Source organism: Perognathus longimembris, chromosome 2, assembly GCF_023159225.1.
Source record: "Perognathus longimembris pacificus isolate PPM17 chromosome 2, ASM2315922v1, whole genome shotgun sequence".
NCBI classification, from domain to species: Eukaryota; Metazoa; Chordata; class Mammalia; order Rodentia; family Heteromyidae; genus Perognathus; species Perognathus longimembris.
In genome coordinates this window covers 124,184,414-124,210,504 of record NC_063162.1, presented here as the reverse complement: position 1 = coordinate 124,210,504, position 26,091 = coordinate 124,184,414, and the positions used below count along the sequence as shown (strand labels likewise).

General features: G+C 36.1%; 1 protein-coding gene across 2 annotated transcripts; it reads left to right on the top strand.

Annotated features, from left to right (window-relative positions):
* Positions 1 to 5,780: 5,780 nt before the first annotated feature.
* Tmem168 (transmembrane protein 168) lies at positions 5,781 to 25,077 on the top strand. 2 transcript variants are annotated; one of them, XM_048340092.1, is made up of 5 exons: positions 5,781 to 6,118; positions 11,542 to 12,790; positions 16,795 to 16,937; positions 18,427 to 18,701; positions 23,149 to 25,077. In XM_048340092.1, exons 2-5 carry the CDS (start codon positions 11,663 to 11,665, stop codon positions 23,694 to 23,696), a joined length of 2,094 nt encoding a protein of 697 aa, XP_048196049.1. In that variant the 5' UTR covers positions 5,781 to 6,118; positions 11,542 to 11,662; the 3' UTR covers positions 23,697 to 25,077. The 2 variants fall into 2 exon arrangements, with proteins under 2 accessions (XP_048196049.1, XP_048196048.1); XM_048340091.1 differs by lacking the exon at positions 5,781 to 6,118 and adding an exon at positions 9,183 to 9,246.
* The last annotated feature ends 1,014 nt before the right edge of the window (positions 25,078 to 26,091 follow it).

Sequence of the window (26,091 nt, the reverse complement as noted above, 5' to 3'; positions counted from 1 at the left end):
GGTGGTAAAGATATATAAATCACCAGAGACACAAATCTCCATGTAGAACAGAAGAAATATGTAAAAAGGGAATGTGACACCAGCAAAAAAAATTAATGATATCCAAGAAAGAGTTCAAAATGAAATTGGGTAGGCAATGCCATATATGAAAGAGAAAGCAAAAAGATTTTTTGGAAAGGAACTAAATATAATCTTGGAAACAAAGAGCTTAAAAAGGCAAATGAAAAATATAGTTGAAAGCCTCAACAGTAGACTTGATCCTTCAGGGGAATATTGGAAGTTGATCATAGGTCTTTTGAAAGAGAGTGGAGGAGAGAAGGGAAGGAAGGAAGGAAGGAAGGAAGGGACTTAATACATTTGGGACAACATTAAATGTGTATTTTTGGAATATGACAAATGAGCTGAACAAAATAATACCAGAAAAATCTCAGTCATAGAGAAAATAGATCAATGTACAGGGTTATATGACCCAAAATAAACAAAAAACAGAAAAGACCTTCAGTACAGCATATGATAGTCAAATTGTAAAATACAACATGAAAGAAATTTAAAATCTGTAAGAAAAAAGCTCTAGTCACATTTATAGGTTTTCACAATCGACTGACAGCATGTGATGGAAGAAAGTGAAATAATGAATTTCAAGTCATGAAAAAAAACTGTCAACCAAGATTACTATAAATTTAAGGCTATGATTCAGAAATGAAGGATAAAGGTCTTCAAAGCAAAACAATGAAGGAATTAACTTCCAGCAGCCCACTCTTGCAAAGGGTATTTTATGGGAAGCCTCTATATGCTGAAGCAAAAGAAATATTATTACCATTATGAAGACATTAGAAATATAAAAAAGTTAGTATAAATAACTAAGTATAAAAAGATAAGTAGATACATAACAAAAGAATAGAAAAGTATCATTATCAATACATGAGCTATAAAACCACAAAGATGAAGAAGAGAGGCAGGAAAAAAAACAAAATTCAAAATAACTAAAAACATTACCAAAATGAGAGGAATGAGTCATTACCTATCAAAAATAATTGTAAATGTAAACATACAGATTTATATTAGAAGATAAAGACTAGCTGAATGGATTAAATAAAAACCAATAACATGCACCCTACAAGAAACTCTCCTTGCAAATAATGATAAACTGATACTAAAATAGGAAACTAAATTGAGCATACTTGTATCAGACAAAATAGACTTCAAAACAAAAGTGAGAAGGCTAAGTACATAATACATAACTGTAAGGTCAGCTGTGTTAGAGAAAGAGATGCAAGGTCATCCTAGGCAAAAACTTAAACTATTTCAAAGCCAAGCCAGGCGTTATAAGGAATGATTGCAGGGACAATTATAGTGGAGTCATAGGAGGATCACAAACTGTCCACACAAAGAGTGTGAGATGTTACCTGAAAAATAACTCAGAAAAAGGAGAGTGTCACTCAAATGGTAGAGCACTTGACTAAAAAGCTCCAGACCCTGAGTTCTAAACTCAGCACTGCAGAGGAAAAAAATTAAATATAAAGGTTGGTAGATAACAAAGGAGCAATTTAAAAAAGAACATATGATTATAAATTTTTATATTCCTACAGTTGAAACAACTACATTTATGAAACGAATAGTATTAAAAATAGACTCCAATGCAAAAACAGTATAAGATTTCAAGACCCTGCTTCTGGAGGATGACAGATCATCCAAATACTTAAAAATAATAAAGAAAATAAAATAAACGAAAATAAAGAAACATCAGTTCACCTATACTCTGGGGTAAATGAACTTGAAAAATGTACAGAACCTTCCATCCAACAGCTGAAGAACACTCATTTGTCGTCAGCATATGAAACTTCCTCTAGAAGAAACCATATAGTAGGCCACAAAAAATATCCTAATGAATTAAAAAGGAACAAAAAAATAGAAATCATGTTCTATATTTTGTTTTTTTATTTCCTACTGTCAAAAAATGTATTTCCTACACTTATTTGTGTATATTAATTGTAGAATGGTGATTCACCATGCTATTTCCATACATATGTAATGTAACAATAATATTTATTCCCTTTATTACTTTCTGACTCCTTCTTCCTCTTGTATTTTATACAACTTTTAATAAGTGTCATGCTATTTTCATTCATTCATATAATGTACCTCGATCACACTCACCCCTCATTATCTTGTCCTTTTATTCCTCCACCTCCTTGCCACACACACAGTGTTCCCTACCTGTAGAATCATCATTTTACATTCATATCATTTCTCCCTCTTAGGTCTAGATTCTTCATGCTACAGAAAATGTGATAATTTGTAACCCTAGCTTATTTTGCTTAACTTGATAATCTCCATTTCTATTTTCTAGCAGATGATCTCAAACAAAGAAACAGGGTGGGTAGAAATGAACATTTGAATATTTTCACAATCGCAAGGTGCTTTGAGTAAATATGGTTAATCTTCAATAACTAAAGATTGATGAGAGCTGTCTGCTGTCTGACTACTGGGTGGTATCCTGCAAGGAAAACAAGTCTTACATATGAAAACTGTACACAGACAAGATTTTTGTGGCAGAGCATTAAAGTGCAATCTAGATATAGGGATACCTTCTGAAGGATTTCAGATTTCTAGATTTGGCAGATTCTTCTACTACATCCATGCTAAAGCAGAAGTGCCCATACAGTATTCCAGCCAGCAACATAGCTTGAAGACTTCTCTTTTCACAATGAAAAATCTTTTCATTCTTTGTGTTAACTAAAATACCTCCAGAGAAGATTTACATAGTGATATTGAAAGCATTTGTGCATCCAGCTCTGTAGTAAAGATTCCTAATTAATGTCTTTCAAATGCTAATTGTCCTCCCTGAAGTGTGTAGATTAAAGCTAACTTTCAAAAAATCATCTCACAGAAATATTGTAAAATATACAAACACGATAATAAGCATCAAGAAAACTTTCAAGGTCATAAGGCTGGGGTGTCGAACCCAGGGCTTCATGTATACAAGGCAAGCACTCTTGCCACTAGGCCATATTCCCAGCCCAGTTATACTGTTTTCTATTGCTTAGTACTACTGTCCTTAAAACCAGTGCTTTTCATCTTCTTCCTCAAACATGATCCTCTGCCTTATATAGAAAATGGCCAGAAGTGGCGCTGTGGCTCAAGTGGCAGAGTGCTAACCTTGAGCAAAAAGAAGCCAGAGGCGCAGAGTCCAAGGCCAGGACTGGCAAAAGAATGAGAGAGGGAGGGAGGGAGGGAGAGGGAGAGGGAGAGGGGGAGAAGAGAGAGAGAGAGAGAGAGAGAGAGAGAGAGAGAGAGAGAGAGAGAGAGAGAGAACAGTATAACTAATTTAAGGAAAAAAGAAATGTAGTAGAGGTTATTGGGTAGTTGAAAAGATTGCTAGCAATAGAGGTCTGCACCAGCATGGCCAGAAACTACAACTGGCTTGATTTACACAGTGCCTATAAAAGGTTATAGAGAAATTCATGTAGACTATGATAAAATACAGAATTGGTGGAAGAGGCTCCAGGATGGTCCTTGGGAAGCACAGACAACTGGCATCTTTGCACCACTAATATTCAATACCAGAAACACTGAAGACTGTCCCAAATGTTTCCATTGCTCCTGCAGTTGCTCAGGATGTGTAGCTTTCTTTACTTGCTTTTTATTTAAGTGTGTGTTTGTTTTAATATTAGCATCTTGCTGCTATACATGAATGGTTGCACATGTTATTTGACATTTCAGCTTCAACTACAGGCCACCTAAGGTGGTTCTCCACACATGGAAGTGGGTTTCAAATAGTGGGCATCCAAATATAATACCAACAACCTTTCAAGTGTCCATTGAAATCATATTGTATTGTAAATGATGAGGATATTAAAGATAGTATGACTGTTCTGAAGATAGCAAGGCCAGAATTAAAGATTTGAGACCTGGGTAGTGATTGTATTTAGAATTAGAAATCTGGAGAGAATTCAAACTCACTCTTCATTATGAGTCTGAGGAATGTTTCAACCCTACAGATGTATCTCCCACAGCAGATGCACTGCTGTTTATCACATGAAAATTATGAAAGTCACCCTCTATTAAGGGACACAGAGAAATATATAGGAAACATACAAAGTAGGTAGAGAGAACTAGTGATTATTGAGAGCCTATAGTATATGATAATCTTTTACAAATATTTGTCATTCAACTTCTCAGGTATTGCACTAAGTTGATTAAATGGTGAACAAAGTCAGACATGTCTCTACACTAAAAACAATAGAGCAGGATTGATTGGGGAGTTGTAGGAATTTCAGTTTCAGGTAGTAAGGGGGCAGAGCATACAATTGTATTTATTTAAAGAATGTTTCTTTTTTTCCGTTTGTGTAGCCCTACTGGAAACCAGAGCCCTAGGCCTGCTAGACAATATAACACTCCTAAGCCCTATTTAAAGATATTGAGCTTTATCCTAAAGGGACAAATCCATCCATAGGGTTTAAGGCCAGTTTTATGTACATTCTCACTAAATCTACACAATCACTCCAAGATAGATGCATCCGTATTCATTAAATATGAGGAAAACTAAGGCTTTGAGATTATTCAACATCTGAAGGAGCTACAAGCAGAAGAAAATTTTGGTAAGAATAAAAGCCAGGCAGGAAGGAAAAAGGCTTTTTGGAAAGAGAACGGGAACTCATATTTTTGGTCTGGCCAAATTTTAGTCTTGTGGATCTTTTCCCTAGTCCCAATTGTGCACTCCTTTATACTATCTACTTTTAGCAAAAGAACCTCACGAACACACTTTAGCTAGAACCCTTCTTCATCCATACCTCATCAGGTTCTTCATCCTTTATCATTCCTCAGGTGACTGCTCACTCTGGTTCTCTTTAACAAGAATGATCTTGGAGCCCAGCGCTGGGGGCTCAAGCCTGTAATCCTACCTACTCAAGAGGTTGAGATCTGAAGATCATGGCTCGAAGCCAGCGGGGACACGGAAGTCTGTAAGAAAGACTCTTATCTCCAATAAACTACTCAGAAGACAGAAGTGGTACTGTAGCTCTAGTAGTAGAGCACTAGCCTTGAGCAAAAGAAGCTCAGCGGACAGCGCCCAGGCCCAGAGTTCAAGCCACAGGGCCAGCACAAAATTAAAAAAGAAAAAAATCTGGTGCAGTTTACTCAGTATCTCATTTATGCCTGATGCTTCCTCTCACTGATGTTCCATTCACTCACCTGGTAGCCTGCTCCTTGGCTTTAAATCCTCACTTGTCTATGCTCTATTTTGGGGTGAGGATCAATTTTCACTCAAAATAACGAGTAGATTTATTGGCAGATTTGATTAGAAATGCAGATTGGGCGAATGAAAGTGGGCGAGAGCTTAGATTTACTGTCCAATATTATATTATGCCATATCTATCAAGGAGCTGCCACACCTCCTGCAGTAGTGCCAATCCATGTGTAGAATTTACACTCAGCCCCAAACTATACCACTTTTCGTCCACTCTGAGGAAGTGACCTAGATTCTGAAAGAGGAGGGGGGGGAGGGAGGGAGAGAGGGGGAGAAGGAGGGAGGGAGGGGGAGAAGGAGGGAGGGAGGGGGAGGGGGAGGAGGGAGGGAGGGGGAGAAGGAGGGAGGGAGGGGGAGAAGGAGGGAGGGAGGGGGAGGGGCAGAGGGAGACGAGGGGAGATGGGGGAGAGAGGAAGAGAAGAGAAAAGAGAAAAGAGAAGAGAAGAGAAGAGAAGAGAAGAGAAGAGAAGAGAAGAGAAGAGGAGGAGAGTTTCCTCCGCCCTCTGCTGTGCGTTCCAGGTGCCAGTTAGGCTGGGTTTCAGGTCCGACTGGCAGGCACCTGCGGAAAGGCGGCACCTGGGTCGCAGCTTCGAGTGGGTGGAGCCTGGCTGGAGGACGGAAGCGCGCTGCAAGGTTTGAGCCCGGCAGCGATCCGTACCGCCGCGGATTCGGCGGCGCAAACATGGCGGCCATAACCCGGCCGGTAACGGAGAAAGTTTCTGTCGAAACCGGTTCCTACTAGTCGGCGCGGCCTCTCGTCCTGATTTCCCCGGGTTTGGCACCTCGTGGTTTTAGTACGCAGGTTTCACCCTGCTTAATTTGTTGGCGTGGGAGCAGTTGTCACAGCGTTGGTGACCGGGGCCGAGTCAGGTACGGGCCGCGGGGTGGGCGGAGGGGCTGGGGCCCTGACACCGCCCAGGACCTTCTTCGTGTGGCCTCAGGCTCCGCCCCGTCCGCCTCGCGGGCCGGGGCGGGCGCCGGCCGCGAAAGGCAGCGGGCGTGGGGCTCCCCCGACCCACCGCACCGCGTTATGCTCTCCCACTCCCCTCCCCCCCCACCAGTTGAAGGATGCTGGCCTTGTGTCCTCCTTCCCCCCTTCCCCCACAGTTGAGGGGTGCTGGCCGCCACATTGTGTCCTTCTTTCCCCCACAGTTGAGGGGTGCTAGTTGCCACATTGTGTTTTCCTCCCCCCTCCCCCTCAAGTTGAGGGCTTGCTGGAAGACTTTTGTGTTCTCCAGCCCGACCTCCCCTTCACCCCAGGGGAAGGCCAGCAAGGAGAGAAAGAACTGTGGCTGTCCAACACCAAGGACTTCCATGTCGCCATTGCCACCTTTCTCTTTAAGAAATGGACCTTAAGAGGTGATATTACAGCTGGGCATGTGGCTTAGTGGTAGAGTGCCTGCCTAGCATGCTTGAAGCCCTGGATTCAATTCCTCAGCACCATATAAACAGAAAAGGCCGGAAGTGGTGTTGAGGTTCAAGTGGTAAAGAGCTAGCTTTGAGCAAAAAGAATCCAGCAACAGTGTTTAGGCCCTGAGTTCAAGTCCCAGGACTGACAAAGAAAAAAAAAGTTATTAGGAACAGGTAGAAATGAAAGAGGAGACAGTCCCAGCCTGGCTTCCCAGTATGTTTCTGTCAGATTTTGGCACTTGCCCTAGATGGTACAGCAGTAGATTGCCAGTGAAAGATAAGGGCAGTCATAATGGGTCTTGAATCCATTGATTGCCCAGAGTTAGGACTTGGAGAGAGGAATTAACTGGTCTGTGGTCTGGAGGAAACAGGTGAGTTAAATGAAGGCAGGAGTAAAGTAGAAAAAGAAAATCTGCTTCTAGCTCTATTATTTGTGACTTGATATAGACAAGTTATTTTCATGTGCATTATTAATATCTGACTAGCATTACTGGTAGTTGTAGTTGTTTCTATATTATTATTGTTAATTATTATCATTATGCAGATAGTTGGCTTCAATTCAGGGCCTACGTATTATTCCTGAGCTTTTGTGCTCCAAGCTAGCACTCTACCACTTGAGCCACAACTACATTTCCAACTTTCTAGTGGTTAATTGAAAATGAGAGTCTCCCGTGCTTTTCACCTGGGGTTGGCTTCAAACTGCAATCCTTAGATCTCAGCCTCCTGAATAGCTAGGATTACAAGCATTAGCCAGCTGTGCCCAGAATTATTTTTTTCAACAAGTGGTTGTTGGATACCTATTACATGCCAAACTTTCTGTTATACAGTGAGTATACCTTATGGAAGATAAGAGATCTTCATTAATTCTTGTGACCTAGGAAGGAGCAGACATTAAACAAATTGGTGATGAAGGCTTTTCTATTATAGATCATAGAGTGGAGCATGGGATGGTGAACCTAATTAAGTGATTTAAGCTGAAGCCTGAGGAGTAACAGTAAGTTTCAGCCTGTCCAGAATACAGCATGAGAGGGGTCTAATTTGAGATACTTTATAAAGGCTTTGTAGGGAGTTTAGCCTGTATTGCTAAGGGTGATAGGAAGCCATTAGAAAGGTATTTTGCATAGCAAAGAAGTTAAATTTTGGTTTTAAAAAGAAAGGCAGGAGTGGATAAAGTGAAACATCCAAGCATAAGTTGATGGTGTCCAAAATTGGGATGGTGGCTTGGATGATGAGAAGTTGAGGGGATATTTAAGAATTATTTAGGAATTTGAGCACCTGTGGCTCACACCTGTAATACTACCTACCCAGGAAGCTGAGATCTAAAGATCTTGGTTCAGTGTCAGTTGGGGCAGGAAAATCTGTGAGACTCTTATCTCCACTAAAACTACCAAAAGAAGAAGAAAAAGAAAAAAGCCAGAAGTAGAGCTATGGCTCAAGGGGTAGAATGCTAACCTTGAGCAAAAGAAAATCAGGAGTAGCACCCAGACCCAGCGTTCAAGCCCCAGGACTGACACACACGCGCGCGCACACACACCCACCCACACACACACACACACAAACACACAAAACATTTAAGGAAGAAAACAGACAGGACTTCATGAGGTTAAAATGGTAGGTGATGAAGGAGAGAGGAAAGTTAATATTTGGACCTTTTCTTTTTGTGTCTGTGTGTGGAGAGAGGACTGCCAAAGTTTGAACACAAAACCTTCCACATACTGAACTTGTATTCTACTAATTTCTGTCCTGCCTAATGACTTACAAGATAATTGTACTTTATCATCATTAGTTAACTTTTCCCACACATGGATTCATTTTTCTGTCCCCAATTTTCGTAGTTTTCTATTAAATAATTAATGATAGCATACTATCTGAAAGGGTTGTAATGGTTTTGATTTTTGTTGTTATTTTACTCTCTAATTTAGGATATTTCATTTGTCAAAGATCAGAATTGAGTGTTTGTTAATAAGCCAGTTGAAACTACCTGACGTGATTTTGGCCACTAAGAAAGTGGTTGCATACATTTTATAATGTGGATGTATTGTACTTTATTAAATTATGTAACTCAAGATAATGGCAATGATTGAGATTTCTCAAATATAAAATACAGTGAGAAAATGTCTAGGCTTGAAATTAAGTATCCAAAGATGAGCTGAGACTGAAGAACTTTTAAGAAGTGCATGAAGGAGAGACCAATGAATTTTGAAAAAATTTGGGAGATTTGGCATATGAAAGCTAGAGAAAGAAAAATTGAAAAGATGAGTGGTTTCAACAATGTTGAAGCTTATGTAAAGGATGTGTAGATTGGCCAGGTATCACAGCTATAATGCCGACACTCAGGAAGTGTAGGTAGGTGGATCTTGCTTTTAGGCCAGCATTGGCAAACATGGTGTAAGATCCTATCTGAAAAAGCAAAAGCAAAAGGAATGGGGAATGGCTTAAGGAGGTACTGACTTCAGTCTCCTGTCCATTTTGTTTAGAAATTTGCCTATCTTTTCAGAACCTGGAAGAGCATCTTCTACACTGGGTACCACCTGTTAGTGCTTTGAAATGAGTGGATGAAGAGTAAAAGAGGGCAAAGACTGAACTTGGTAAAAGAGATGGGGATTATTGAGAATTGTTTTTGGTTTGGTAGTTGTTGTTTTCCTTTACTATTTGCCCTTGTATTGTTTTAAAATCCAGATCTACAAATATTTAAGTGTTAAAGGGTAAAAGTAAGTGGGAATGTGGAGGGAATAATGACATGCTGGAAGAGGCAGAAGGAAAGATTCATAGTGAATGAAAGATTTAATTTTAGAGAATGGAAGAAAATCAATTGGAATACATGGGTATTTACATAGGTTTAGTTATAAAAATATGCTTATTTAAAATATGGAATTAGAATTAGTAATGATACTCCAGAGACCATAAGGTTGCTTCAGTAACACTCTTCTCCATCCAAGTGAATACTTTGGGGTTAATTCCCGGTTATTTCTAGTTTCTGTTGATTTTGTTTTGATTATATTGCTGCTATTAAGAAAGCATAAACCAATTATGGAATAATGATGTGTGTATGCATGTATGTGTGTGTGTGTGTGTGTGTGTGTATATGTATATGTATGTATGTATATGTGTTGCTGGTGAGATCAAATCCAGAGCCTTGTACTTGGACAAGCTTTGTACCACTGAGATATTCCTAGCCCACAAACTTTTTTTTTTTTTTTGCCAGTCCTGGGCCTTGAACTCAGGGCCTGAGCACTGTTCCTGGCTTCCATTTGCTCAAGGCTAGCTAGCACTCTACCACTTGAACCACAGTGCCACTTCCAGCCTTTTCTGTTTATGTGGTGCTGAAGAATCAAACCCAGGGCTTCTTGCATGATAGGCACGCACTCTACCTCTAAGCCACATTCCCAGCCCACAAACTATATTTTTAATATTTGAGTTCTTGAATATTATGTGACATAAGCTATTAAATAATTACCTAGTGTACTGTTAAATAATTGTTTTCACCAATGTCAGTTTAGCATAGTTTCAGTGCAATTTGTGGTGGAGTCAGTGAAGCTGAAATAATTATCTGGGTCCTCTAACCCAGGTCCAGGCCTTTCATTTTCCCTCCCTCCCTCCCTCCTTCCCTCCCTTCCTTGTTATTGTTGCTGCTGCTTGTTGGGGGGCGGGGAGGGGGCACTGTCCTTGAGCTCTTTTGCTCACTGCAAGTGCCCTACCACTTTGAGCCACAGCTCCACTTCTGGTTTTCTGATGGCTAGTTAGAGATAGTGTCTCACATACTTTCCTGCCCAGGTTGGCTTTAAACTGAGATTCTCAGATCTTGGCCTCCTGAGTAGCTAGGATCACAGGTGTGAATTATCAGTGGCAGTGCTAGGCTCTTCCATTTGTTTTTAAAGGAATAACTGGAAAAGTTCTTCATTTACTTTATCATGACTCTTGGTCAGTATTCTAGTTTTGTTTTTTATGTTTTTTGTCTTAGAAGTTCAGGAATTGATCTGCTACAGATATAGTATTTCCTTTTTTTGTTAGCTTTTATAGGCAAGATGATGTACAGAGGGGGTTACAGTTACATAGCTAAGGTATGAGAACATTTCTTGTCAGACTTATTACCACCTCGCTCATTTTTCTCCCACCTTCCTTCCTCTCCAATTTCCTGCCAACTTGTACAGTTAGTTTACAACACCTTGTCTCGTAAGTATCGCTGTTGCATTGGTTTGCCTTTTACCCTTTGTCTCGCCATTTTGATGTTCCCCTTCCCTTCCCTAAGTCAGACAAACATATATACAATACATATAGATTTAGGAGTAAGTTGGTTATCACAGTAATATACTTCAGAGATGAAAGTATGGAAGATGTTATGGTTCAAGATTAGGGACTAGGTTTTTAGTTAACAAAGAATGTAAAGACAGATTTTAGAGACTTTTAGAACTGCCTTGTTAAAAGATGTAAGGGATATTAATATTAATCAGGTAATAATGACTGCTATTTCTTTGTGCTAGTACTTCTCAAATTATAAGTAATAATTAAGTTCCTGACTAATTACTTCATAGTTTTCCATTGTACTAGAAACATATGCTACTAGTTTACCCAGGTTGAACATGGAAATGAGAGGTATTAGACAAATTTAAATTTCTTTATTATCTCTGGAAGGAGGATATATTGGTGATTTAGTTGTGCAGTTTTAGGATGAGTAGAAAACAAGCATTTTCTATTTGATAAATTGTAGAGTTTTAACTGTTGAGTTCTTTTGGTAATTGTAGAGCTAGAAACAGTTACTGTTAAGGTATGCAAATCAGATTTTAAACTGGATTGCAGAAAACTTTTGTCTCTTATTATTTTGTATAAAGATGTCTTAAGGCATTGTGTAAAATTAATGATCAAATATTTCTTCTTCTTTTTAGATCACAATAAAGAAAAATTCTGAGAAAATGTTGGAATAGGAGTTATTCCTTGGATTTGTTGAATGAAATACAAGAAGTTAAATTTCATAACGTGGGAAAAGAACCTGAATTGCCAGAGTACATGTGTAAATCACTGCGGTACTGTTTTAGTCATTGTCTCTATCTAGCAATGACAAGACTGGAAGAAGTAAATAGAGAAGCAAACATGCATTCCTCAGTTCGGTATCTTGGCTATTTGGCAAGAATCAACTTATTAGTGGCTATATGCTTAGGCCTTTATGTAAGATGGGAAAAAACAGCAAATTCCCTAATTTTGGTAATTTTTATCCTTGGTCTTTTTGTTCTTGGAATTGCCAGCATCCTCTATTACTATTTTTCAATGGAAGCAGCCAGTTTAAGTCTCTCCAATCTTTGGTTTGGATTCTTGCTTGGCCTTTTGTGTTTTCTTGATAATTCATCCTTTAAGAATGATGTGAAAGAAGAGTCAACAAAATATCTGCTGCTGACTTCCATAGTACTAAGGATATTATGTGCTTTGGTGGAGAGAATTTCTGGTTATGTCCGTCATCGACCCACTTTACTAACCACAGTAGAATTTCTGGAACTCGTTGGATTTGCCATTGCCAGCACAACAATGTTGCTAGAAATGTCTCTGAGTATTATTTTACTTGTTGTAGCTTTGGCTCTGCTAATTATTGACCTGAGAATGAAATCTTTCTTAGCTATCCCAAATTTAGTTATTTTTGCAGTATTGTTGTTTTTTTTTTCGTTGGAAACTCCAAAAAATGCAGTTGCTTTTGCATGTTTTTTTATTTGTCTGATTACTGATCCCTTCCTTGACATATATTTTAGTGGACTCTCAGTGATAGAAAGGTGGAAACCCTTTTTGTACCGTGGAAGAATTTGCAGAAGACTTTCAGTTGTTTCCACTGGAATGATTGAGCTTACATTTTTTATCCTTTCAGCATTTAAACTTAGAGACACTCATCTCTGGTATTTTGTAATACCAGGCTTTTCCATTTTTGGAATTTTTTGGATGATTTGCCATATTATTTTTCTTCTAACTCTTTGGGGATTCCATACTAAGTTAAATGACTGCCATAAAGTATATTTTACCCACAGGACAGATAACAATAGCCTTGATAGAATCATGGCATCCAAAGGAATGCGTCATTTTTGCTTAATTTCAGAGCAATTAGTTTTTTTTAGTCTTCTTGCAACAGCAATTTTAGGAGCAGTTTCCTGGCAGGTAAGGTTATTATTGTTTTTTAATTATTACAGTAGTGTCTGTGATATGTGGCAAAATAGTAGCTTTGATTGTTGAAGTTCGTATGGTACAGGATCCCATTTTCAAAAAAGAGATTCTTTTGATGCTTCTTTTATTTTTCTTCTCATAATTGAAGCACTGAATGTAATTTTGACAAGTTAATTTAGTTTTATGGGGATCACCAAAGAGGCCCCAAAATGTTAGGAATACTCAGTGTGTTGCTTGCTTCTCATTTTCAGATTTTTATTAGTGAAATACTCATTGAAAGTCCTTAGAACATTACAATTTAAAGACTTTCATTTTATAAGGAAACTGAAGGCTAAAGAAGATATATCCACTACTGATACAGCCTAATAAACCTGCTTTTTATCTGATCCCTGTTTCCACATGCCACATTTCTTTTATGTATCATTTCTTTGAAGATTTTACATGAAAGAGCATTAGATAAAAAGATACACAACCTCTTACAAGAGAAAAAATAAGTTTTGCAATACATTTGCTGCCCCATAATGCGTTTTTAAAAAGGTACTCTGGACAGACATTGAGATATATTCAGACTATAAAATTGGAGTTTGGATTTTGTAGCTACAGTTTTAACTCGTGTGTGTGTGTGTGTGTGTGTATGTGTATATATACTATATATGTATATATGTTTCAGAGCCATAGTTTTAATGTGTATGTGTATCTATATGTATATAGATACAAGTTTCAGAGCCGTAGCGGGGCAAGCACTATATGACTGTGTTATGTCTACAGTCTCCCAGCCTTTTGAGTATCAACTGCACATGCACAATGTTCCAGGGTCTACACTGGGTTTTGCAGGTCTCAGGATATGCCTTTCTTTAAAAAAGGAACAGATGGGAGGAGGCAGAGGCTGATGTTTAAATAATTTTGATATACTGTGACATTCTATGGTTTGCATACTGGGATGTTTAGGACGTAAAGGAAGGTCCCTCTCTGCTTAATGCAGTTCTTCACTTTGTAACATAAATGATACAGAAAAATCTGGAGAACATAGTTTGCATGATTTTGTTCTTCCAATTAAGACTTCGTTTTCTACCTGACCTGTATATAATAATATATAGTTATATTACATATAGTATATATAATATATGTGGATTATGTAGTTCTACTAGTACTGAGAAGATACTAAAATCTCCAATATAACTGCTGAATTGTTTTATTTTCTCCCAGTTGTCTGTTTTAGTTGTTGTTGTTGTTTTTTGTATACTTGAAGTTAATCTCTTTAATAGTTGACTTTTGTCATCATGATAAATGGCATAGTTCAGTAGTTTTAACATAGACTATTGCCTACAAAGCTTAAAATATTAACTAACTATTTACAGAAAAATCTTGCCAACATTGCTTATCATATGCAAATGAATCATGTGGAGAACTTATTAAAATTTTGAAGACTAGAATTCAACAATTTTGGGAAAGACATTTGACATTTTGTTTCTGAAAGCTTTCAAGATTATGTCGAAACTCTTAGGATAATATGAATCTGCCTGAGTTTGTCTTCGTTTCCCTGCTAGTTGCTTCTTGGTAACTGATGCTTACAATGTTGGCATTGTGCCTTATAATTAATAATTTTTTGAAAGAAACTCCAGCAAATAGTGACATTGACCTTTTTGTTGTTATTGTTGTTGCTGGTAGTGGTATTTTGCGTTGTTTATTTTTTCTTCTAGGGAGTAAAGGGGGGGGCACAGAAAGGAACAGTAGAAGGGTAACAAATGCAAACATGCTGTTGAGTATGTACTATTTAGAAAATGACCTTTATAAGCCGGGATGTAAGCAGGGAAAACAGGGGGAAAGCATAAGATGGGCTGACATTGCCAAAAAACAAAATGTACTCATTACCTGACTTATGAAATGCTGACTCCTCTGTAGAACACCTTAATAATAACAATAAAATTACTTAAAAAAACCCTAACCTCATATATAGGGATTTATTGAACTCTAGCCAGTGTTCTATGAGATATTAATGACTATAATCAGAATCAGTCTAAAGAAATATAGAAAGAAAAACATTTCTACACTTACTAGGCCATCAATTGCTGCTGCTACCCCTCATTAATATGATTACCCACTTCCCTATCGATGCACCTTTTTTTTCAGTTTGCCAAGATCAGGTATCACTGGAGTTTCAGTCCTTCTGAATGTTGAATCCAAAAATTATATAATAAAGCTCAAATAAAAAGCTTTGTTAGACAAGATTGAGAGAGAATGACATCATTGTTAATCAAGTTCTTTAAAGTGGTATTTAACTTTTTGGTTGAATTGTTTTATTCAACATTTCTAAATTGTCTTTATATTGACTATAGTTTTAATAGTAGATCTAGAGTCATTGGTCAAATTTCTGTAAAAGTAATACTAAATTGTTAAGCTGGTCTGGTTTTGTTTGTTTTTCTCACCATCCCATTAACATGTCTGCTCATGGCTTTGGGAACAACTTTCCCATTGATTAACTGGTATTGGACCCAAAATACCAAGGGGAAAAAAAAAAAGAGCTGTTTTAGTAGATCAATTTGTCATTCATGAGCAGGATTGATGAAAATAGAAAAGGCATAATTTAATTCATCATTTACCTTCCTTTTGCAAATCTTTTGATGTCATAACCAAGGCTTTATCTAGTTATATATGAATAGCTTTGCTTTTCTGTAGTTTACCAAGTTTAATAATGTCAGAACCAGTCAAGAGTATCATTCTAAGCCATTTACATTAGAAAGCTGGAATTTTACCATTTACTTCTGTTGTGCTTTTGTTCATAATCTCATTCCAACTTTTAAATGCAACATTACAGCTGTTGTTTCCTACAATTTGTGTTATATTCATTGAATGGGCTATTTTCTTTCCTCTTTTATTTTTTTTTTCCAAAATAAGTCAATTAGAAAGACAGTACCCTAACATTTGCTGCTAGCTTTGCAACTCAGATGTAGGGTTTTATGATAATTGATAATTCAGAGAAGGATAAAAGAAGGGAAAATATCCAGATATGCAAGTGCCCCGTGGCACTTTAGACATTCTCCCTTTGAAATCTGGCACATGAGATTTTTATATACCCTTTCTTGCCAGCCATTGTCACTTCCAGATTCCACTGGAGATTGTAACCAGCTTTTTTGTAAGAAGCCCTTTTGACCCAAACCAGAAAAGCAATAATCATAGGTGATTTCTTTGCTGGGGAAGAATTGGCAATCACTGGGTATGACAGATGTCTTATTATCAGCCTCACAGCCAGGGAAGAGATGAAATCAAAAGGTAGAGCTCAGATTCATTTCTTATAAGATGGTAGGATCAACCATATTACTTCATTTGATATGGGGAGCAGCGAGTTTTCAAATCTGCTGAATCTGCTGCTCATATTTCATATTTGGGGGGGTTTTATTTCTTTTTCTACAATATTGAGCCATTGTAGTCTAGCTGAGAAGAGAAACACTTTTAACTGAAGCTTTTACTTATTATTTTATTACTTAATACATTATGTGTTTTTGTAACAATAACAATGTATATGGTTTATAAGGGAATGAAATTTATAACAGTTAAAAAGGATAGAAAACTCAGTGTCAACGTGTTGACATCTGCTAAGAAAATTATGTCTCCCATAGCAGGAGGGAAGGACAGAAGAGAGATGGGTGATTAAGAGATCCAACTAATAGCCTCAAGCCCTTTTATAATCAGCATTAATCCAGGACCAGAACATCTACCATTAAGACTACACTGCTTAACAGTATGGCATTCAGTGTAACAGTTATTTCACAAATTTTAAGAAGCAATATGTAATGTGGTTTGCTTCTAAGAATTTAGAGGTAAATGTAAGGTTTATCTTACTACTAAGCTCATCCATATGTCTCCTTTAACTTTATAATTATTTTTAAATTGTCATAACTTTTTGTTCATGACATAGGGATAAAATGTGACTCAATATGCTTGTATGTGAATATACATACTCACACATAATATGTAAGCATTTTTTTAATTTCTTTTAGACAACAAATGGAATATTCCTGAGCATGTTTCTTATAGTTTTGCCCTTGGAATCCATGGCTCATGGGCTTTTCCATGAACTGGGTAACTGTTTAGGAGGAACATCTGTTGGCTATGCTATTGTGATTCCTACCAACTTCTGCAGGTATTGTGAATTTGGTACAGTTAGTACTAACTTCTTGGTTCATAACATTTTCTTAGTAAATGTATAAATATGAATATAAAATGTGGCAGCTTATTTTTTCCAAACTTAGATAGAAATAAGCAAATATGAAAGAAATTTTCAAGGAGAGATCCTCCCTAATAGGAATATCTTAAGAAAACTTGATGTGAAGCAAAATGATACAAACTAGAGTATGTCCTGGACTGTTTTTAGGTGCTTTGAACCTTAAATGTGCTTTGAACTTTAAGGCAGTACCTATTTTGCACATTCCAAACAAACTTTATGAAGAGCTAATGAGAATTCGAACTGACGAACTTTCTGCACTCTGAAACATGCTGTATACAATGCCTGAAACTCAAAAGATTAGCAGTGAACTTGAATTATTTTATTACAGATTTATTTGAAATAATTGTGCTCCAAAATGTATGGGTAATCTGTATGAATATGAATATTACTAAAATACTTAAATAGTATACTAAAATAAGTACTTAATACTTAAATAAGTACTTAAATAGTTCTTTGCCACTAGTGATTTTGATGTCCATGTTTTCTTTATAGCTTCCTGAGGTATGGGAAGGATGTTCTTAAACCTAATAGTTTTTAAATTTTTATTTTAAATATTTTCTAAAGCTCCTCAGTAGATAATAATAAACATTCTTCCATGTTAAAGGTTTGATAAAAGGTTGAAAATTATGATAAGTATGAGTTTTGGAAGTGTTACACAAAGATGTGGGAATTCTGAGGAAATAATGTGTGGAATTAGTAAAGTTAGATTTTGTTGTGTTACCAAAAAAATTGTATATTGATTATTCTTTTAGTTTTTGTGACCATTAAGTGTTCCAAACATGGAACAAAATATTTTACTTTAACATTAAGTATCAGGCATTTCTAGAATGGTATTGATAGTACATGAAGCAAAAACTTTTAATTTTCCATATTTCTAAGAGGAATTCCTGTTCTGGATAGTCATGATTATTTCTATCCCTCCCCAACACTGATAGTATTTTCTTTCTGATTTATATAAGTTAATTATTTTCTAGGATACCATGTGTTCTAGGATCCTATCTGTCTTCAATTAATAGTGTTATAAGACAATAGACCTAAATTTTAATAACCATTTTAAAATTATATTTACAAGTAGGTAATTTCTTCTGTCATTATATCTCTTAAGTTAGTATAATTTGTGCACAACTTTATAAAAACCTTGTGTTTTTCAGCATAGATATTTTAGTGTGCAATTTTATTTTGAAGAATAAAAATTTCTCTCCAGGTGTCCTTGAAACAGTATATTCCTATCTATTATTTCATAAGGAACAATCTGTCTTAGATAAGAATTGAAATACTATCTATCTGAGCAGTACTCTCCCAGCATTTAGTTATTGTTCTGTTGATAGGAATTGAATTTTTGGAGGCCAGACTTTGTGACAGAATACTTGCTAAACCTCCCAATAATTTCTTTCTTCTTCTTCAGTCCTGATGGTCAGCCAACATTGCTTCCACCAGAACATGTACAGGAGTTAAACTTGAGATCTACTGGTATGCTAAATGCCATCCAAAGATTTTTTGCATATCATATGATTGAGACCTATGGATGTGACTATTCCACAAGTGGACTATCTCTTGATACTCTACATTCCAAACTGAAAGCCTTCCTTGAACTTCGAACTGTGGATGGACCTAGACATGATACATATGTTTTGTATTATAGTGGGCACACCCACGGCTCAGGAGAGTGGGCACTAGCAGGTAAATCCACCTTTGTCAGTTTCATTCTTCAGAAGGTACACCTATTCTTCACACAGATGCATTCAGTTTTACACTTGGCTGTTTCTTGATTTTTTAGTAATCTATAACAAGGGTTTAAATATTGTAGAATTACAGGGAAAAAAATCTGCTTTTTTTCAGACTTAGTTTCCTTTAAAGTATTTAAAGTAACCATATTCTTAAATATAGGTATGTGTTTTAGAAGCCAGTAAATTTCATTGACTAGTATTTTGAAGTCCTTAAATGTCTACTACCATAACCAGCTATGTAAGAAAATAGTTTTTGTTTTTTTTTTTTTGGCCAGTCCTGGGCCTTGGACTCAGGGCCTGAGCACTGTCCCTGGCTTCTTCCCGCTCAAGGCTAGCACTCTGCCACTTGAGCCACAGCGCCGCTTCTGGCCGTTTTCTGTATATGTGGTGCTGGGGAATCGAACCTAGGGCCTCGTGTATCCGAGGCAGGCACTCTTGCCACTAGGCTATATCCCCAGCCCCAAGAAAATAGTTTTGAAAGTAAGCTTTTTGTATGTATTTCCATGAAAAATTTATGCCCTAATATAAACATTTCTCAAAAATTTTACATATTCTTGTCTTCAGTATTAGGAAATTTATTTCAAATATTTTTCAGGTAGCTCTGGAAATAAATTTAAGCATTAATTTTTACTACTATTTATATCAGCTTTCTTCTTTCCTAGGAGAAAAAGTAAAAGATACTACTACAAATCCTCTATGAATCAGTATTGTTAGATTTCATTATAACAGAATAACTTTGAAAACTTTTAAAGATATAATTTTGGTAAAGATGCAGTTATCACATTTAGACCTGTATATTTTTTGACACATATTACCAAGGAATTGACCATTACACAATTTCTGTCTTGTCCAAGAAAATTTGTTTCCTGTATAACTTTGCCTCAGAGAGTATTGTAAAAAGTAGGACAACAGAGGAAGCATAGCTTGACACAGCCCTCCCTTATGCAAAGTCAGGCAACTGTTTACCATGCTGCCTGACCTGAGGCACTTGGCTTACTTGCAGGTATGCAAATTGAGCCAGAAACTTTTCAGTAAGTCTGTACTCAGGGCTGCCTTAAACACAGCCCCCCAAGGCTAATTCTGTCTTTTTTTTTTTTTTTTTTTGGCCAGTCCTGGGCCTTGGACTCAGGGCCTGAGCACTGTCCCTGGCTTCTTCCCGCTCAAGGCTAGCACTCTGCCACTTGAGCCACAGCGCCACTTCTGGCCGTTTTCTGTATATGTGGTGCTGGGGAATCGAACACAGGGCTTCATGTATAAGAGGCAAGCGCTCTTGCCACTAGGCTATATGCCCAGCCCCTAATTCTGTCTTGAAATAGAATTGAACACCTCTACTCTGAGGAAATGCTTTATGCCAAACCGCGTGACAAAGAACTTTAAGCCCTGATAATCTCTCAAGAATTATTTTTCTAGTACTTTTGAACTAAAAATCCTTATGACTATATTTTACTTTAGTTACAAGTTAACAGCAGGTCCCAATACCATGCTAAATAAAGTTTCTCTCTTTTCCCCATATGCTGTTACTCAGTATTTTTTAGAGTAGTCTTCCTACATTTATGGAGTTTCATAATATGAAGCCTGGTATTTTTGTCTTTTTGCCTTAGGGTAAAAAACAATTATGATAATTATATTAGAGAGAGAAGTAGATGAAAAAGTGTATATAATCTATAAAACAGTTTATTACAGATAAACAAAGTCTTTAAAAAGCAGTCTCAATTACTTGAAATGCGTCAGATGGCTGTTATCTGAGATAAATGTAAGTATTTTACATCTGGGCCAAAAGCCAAACACAGCATAGAACCTATTCATATATAAGAAAACAGGCAAAACAAAACAATGGAGGAGAAACAATTTAAAAACTTTAATGCTGCTTTCTCTTGTTGCTGTCTGAAGAGCATTTATGTAAGAGATTTGGCTAAAATGTGCTGATGAATACTGAAATAGTTGTGCATGTCATGTGAAGCAATGATACTTTGTGGCAGACAGAATTTGTTTAATAGCGCTTATAATCTGTCATCTACTGATCTCTAGAGAAATTAAGTGAAGTGTAAAAAGTAATATTTGACCATATTTGAAAAAAAGGTATTTTCTGGAGGTATTGGTAAAGCAACACATTAGTAATAAGCATAAAAACATTCAGCAAAGTAACAGTTTATAAAATAAACATACAAAAACCAATGGCTTCTCTATACCCCAGTAATGAACACTTTTATAAAGAAATAGTGTAATCTCATTCACAGTAGTCTCAAGAGGCAAAACAAGCCAGGTGGTATGCTCATACTAGTAATCCTAGCTGAGATCTGAGGAACGTGGTTTGAAGCCAGCTTGGACTGGAAAGTTCATGAGACTTCTATTTCCAGTTAACCACTAAAAAGCTGGAACTGGAGGTTATAACTCAAGTGGTAGAGAGCTAGCTCTGAGCCAAAAAAGTCAAGAACAGGACCCTAGCCCTGAGTTCAAACCCTAGGACCAGCACCAAAAAAAAAAAAAAAAAGACAAAACAAAAACTAGAATAAAGCTAAGTAAGACCTCTACCATAAAAATTATAAACACTGAAGAATTTGAAGAAGACACTAGAATGGAAAGACTGCCCATATTTATGGCTTGGGAGAGTAAATATTGTTAAAATAGCACACTCACCCAAATGGTCTACATATTCAATGCACATCTCATTATAATCCCAAGGATGTTCTATACAGAACTAGAAAACAAAACTAAAAATTGTATTGAAACACAAAAATATTCTTGACCTAAAAGAGCATGCTTCTAGTACTATAGGACAGTACTGGACCATACTTGTCAGAATGTAAAAAGTTTTGTTCTTTCTTTATGACACATAGTAGTGATTAGCTTTACTGGAGGTAGTTTTAATGGTGTTACTCCAAAATACTCTGTTTCCAGATGACTGTTGGGATTCTAATAGGAAATTGTTCGAGGTCTTTATTGTTTTGCTTGGGGATTTTTTTTCCTTCAGAACCTTTTTTGTTTTTCATTTTTATGGAGTATAATAGAAGTTTATCATTCAAATAACAACAGAATGTATAACAACAGAATGTAGAAAAACAGTATTAACGGTACATTGAAAACTCAAGAAATGTACTCACTACCTTATGTATGTAACTAACTTCTCTGTACATCACTTTGACAATAAAGTTTAAAAAAATTTTAAAACTATAAAAATCACTGATATTCTTTTCATATTATATAATTATATTATATGTATATATATGTAAGTTGAGTTTTTGGAAACTTTAGCTGGAAAAAGTTTCCAAGTTCACCAAGTTTGACATTGTACAGAAATTAGTATCCATATTGGCTCACATACATTAAACTATATTTTTCCACTTGTACAGGTCTTGTGTCTGTGGATTTAATCATAAGAACTAATAAAATACTCTAATATATCTAGGATCTAGAGCAGAAGTCAGCAAACTTCTTGTATAGGGCCAGGTATTTGGGGACTGATAGATTTTGGGCTACAAGATCACTGTTATCACTGCTCAACACTGACCATGAAGTGTCAGTGCAGCCTAGACAGGATTCCTGTTTTGTGTCAGGTTGATTTGAGTTTCCAGTATTTGGCTAAGTAATTACACTGTCATCTTCCAAATTAAATAGTGTATGTTTCATGTTTAGTCTCTCTAGAGAAACTGTAGTAGAAAAGCAATTTAAAAATTATTGTTTCAAAGCATAGTCAAATGTTATTTTTGGAAATCTTGCAAAATTTAAATTTCCTATAATATGTATCTGTCACAAATATTTTTGTTTTTTTGAGCTATATAAAAAATTTTTCAGCTTTCAGAAAGCTGTAGTTTGCTACCCTAAGGTAGAATATTTGCTTTTCTATGTACTTTTATTTTACTAAATCTTTCTATGGTCCTCTACTTGCATCAGTAGTCATTTTTTCCCTACTATGTAACGTCACAAAGGGCATATGTATCAATAGAAAATATGCTTCAAATTTTGGTCAGGTTACCAATATGTAATATGGTAATGTCTAGGGATTCTGTATAAAGTCTCTCAGCTGCAGCTTCTGCAATCACAAAGTCAGTTGGTATTCTGAAATGTACTTTGTGAACTTCAGTAGGTGAGCTATTAACTGCATTTTGACTTAACAGCATTTTCAATTTTGAATGAGTTTATTCAAATTTAGCCCCATCATTATGACTTAAAGAGCATATGTATATAAAACTATTTTGAAAGCTGATGCATATTTTATGTAAAAAGTAATTTTTAAGCTTTGAGTTGTAAATTCATTTGAAAAATATTGTTTGAAAGGACATTTTGAATGTATCTTTAAAATACTCAGAAGCTTTTTGCTTACATATTTAATTCTAAGAATTTAGAAGAAATAAGAGACTTTATAAATTACTATTCATTTAAATGTTTTCTCTTGTCCTCAGGTGGAGACATACTTCGCTTTGACACACTTTTAGAATGGTGGAGAGAAAAGAATGGTTCCTTCTGCTCCCGGCTTATCATCATATTGGACAGTGAGAATTCAGCCCCTTGGGTAAAAGAAGTGAGAAAGATTAATGACCAGTATATTGCAGTGCAAGGAGCAGAGCTGGCCAAGACAATAGATATTGAAGAAGCTGACCCACCTCAGCTGGGTGACTTTACAAAAGACTGGGTAGAATACAACTGCAACTCCATTAATAACATTTGCTGGACTGAAAAAGGACGCACTGTGAAAGCAATATATGGTGTGTCAAAACGGTGGAGTGACTACACTCTGCACTTGCCAACAGGAAGCGATGTGGCCAAGCACTGGATGTTACACTTTCCTCGTATTACGTATCCATTAGTGCATCTGGCAAATTGGTTATGTGGTCTAAACCTTTTTTGGATCTGCAAAACTTGTTTTAGGTGCTTGAAAAGATTGAAAATGAGTTGGTTTCTTCCAACTGTGCTGGACACAGGACAAGGCTTTAAACTTGTCAAATCTTAATTTGGACCCCAAGAGGGGAATATTACTCAAAGTTCATGTTACCAATTATCATTCACTTGCCATTTTTTGTATGCTTTATTTTTTATTTGTGGAAGATACCTTGCTACTTTTTGTAGCTGCTCTCACTTTGTCTTTTTCAAGTAATTATGGGAACTGTAAGGTGTTTGGGAATAAAATTATTTAAAAGTAAATAGAGTCATAAATGCTGACTCCAAATGTACAAGAGATATTAATAGCGGTGCACTTTCAGTAATGTTTGCATTTGCCTGATTAGAAGGAAAAGTTTTCTGTTCTCTGCAATGGCCATCGAAAAATTAATGCCTTATTTTCGAGGCATGCATTAGAGAATGTAGAACAGACAAATGTTTGTGCCTCTTAGGAAAACTAACAATTTACTAACAGAAGATTCTTGTTTGTAGACAGTAGGTGAACTCCAAGAACAATTAAGAACTCTTCTTAGAAAAGGAAGAGGTCCGCTTAATACTAAATGCAAAATTCCCTGATACTCCAGCACATTCAAATGTCTTGGTTGTGACCTGTTACCAGTATGGCAGAGAAGCCCAAATTACTTTTTAGGCCAAAACATGTTTTATGTAGGTAAGAGGTGAGAGCCTACAAGTTGTTCCTTCATGCATTGTTTAGGGCCTCTGAAAACACTGGTAATTTTAAGAGTCTTTCTCAGGGTAACTTAGTGTTTTCTTAATAGTGTTTCCAGCCACAAATTCTTTCTAAATAAATTGCCTTGCTTTTCAAGAAGTACTCTTATAAAAGAAATTTAGCATTTCTCATGGACTAAATCAGTCCATTTTAACTTTTCAGAAAGTATTTTGATCTCCGTGGAGTTAATGTTTTGCCATGAAAAACTATTTTTTTAGATTCCCATTTGTGATATTGAAGGTCAAAGACAGGTCATATTTTTCTTGTATACCTATAATGTATTATGTGAAAAAAGTATTCATATTGACAATTTTTGTTAAGTATAATGGTGTGGCTGTAATTTTTAAAACTTCATGTTTTGTCAGAGTAAAGCAGACACTGATTGGAGTATATGCTAAGAAGTAATTCACTTTCTACTCCTACCCAGTAATCCTTAGATGCCAAATTTTCATCTTTGAGAAATAAGAGGGGAATATTATTGGGAGATAAGGCTAGTCTTTATTGTTCGAATGACTCCTCACCATTGAAACCATTGTCTCAACCTCGAAGGAAATAATGCCTCTACCATTTTCTACTGGTGACTTGCAAACTGAAGATTTTGTTAGGAAGATGTCTTTTAGGGAAATTGTAAACCACTATCTATGCAGCATTGTTATAGTACAATTACTTTTATGTTTTGAATATGGTTTTCCTGATGCTTTGAATAAATATTGTTAAAAATTAATTTTTCATTTAATATGATTAACAGTTTCTAGATATTGTAGGTTATTAAAAGTGGAAGTTACAAAACTACCCATGTTTTAGAGTTCCATGTTTGGTGACAGGGTTGACTTGAATTTCCAGTATTTGGATAAGTGCTCACATTAGCATCATCCAAATAAAACAGTGTAATATTCCATGATCTCTTCACAAATAATGTAGTAGGAAATGTGTGTTTTAAAGTTATTTATTGCTAAAAAAAATGCTTAGTAAAATGTCCTTTTAAATGTTTCAGCGAATTAGTTTATCTAAAGTAAATGTATTGGCTGTGATGTAAAAGCCAAGTATATTCTGTATTTTTATAAGCAATACTAACATTATTACATTTAAAAGAGAAATTTTACAACCATAAATCTAACTTTTTAGTTTGTATATTCTGTGGAAACAACAAAACCAAAAAATGGCCTTTGCACTAAAAATGTAACTTGAGCTAGTTTATTCACTAAAAAGTTATAGACTTCCCAATTCATTGATTTTTTTCTCAAATAAAACAAACTATAAATAAACCTTTGGGATGATATCCTAAATTAAATTTGCCAACCCTAATATGATTATAATGTCACAGCACAGAGAAGGAATATAAAAACAATGTAGTAATATATAATTTTATCTAAAAATTAAAATATAGATTCAACAATAAATGAGATTCTTGTCTCTGTCATTTTACATGGTGTATATTTATGAAGGAGTTAAGAGTGAAGAATTATTTTAGAGCAACAATTTACTATTGTAAAAAGATATGCCACCACAATATTTTTCTATATTGTTTTTCATATTTTTCCTTAATATGTTGCTAAAAAATCATAAAAATGCTAGCATCTAAAAACTCCTTTAGTTGCATCTGAGCATAATGGTGCTTATCTGAAATCCTGAAGGCAGGTGCAGGAGAATCACAAGTTCAGTCAGCGAGTGCTACATAGCAAGACCCTGTCTTATACAATTTTTTTGTTTATTTTAGTTTGTTGACTAAAATCTTCCT

Coding starts and splice junctions, on each gene's coding strand:
- Tmem168 (XM_048340092.1), top strand. CDS start 11,663: ATGTGTAAATCACTGCGGTACTGTTTTAGTCATTGTCTCTATCTAGCA. Junction 12,791..16,794: donor TAGGAGCAGTTTCCTGGCAG/GTAAGGTTATTA, acceptor AATTTCTTTTAG/ACAACAAATGGAATATTCCT. Junction 16,938..18,426: donor ATTCCTACCAACTTCTGCAG/GTATTGTGAATT, acceptor CTTCTTCTTCAG/TCCTGATGGTCAGCCAACAT.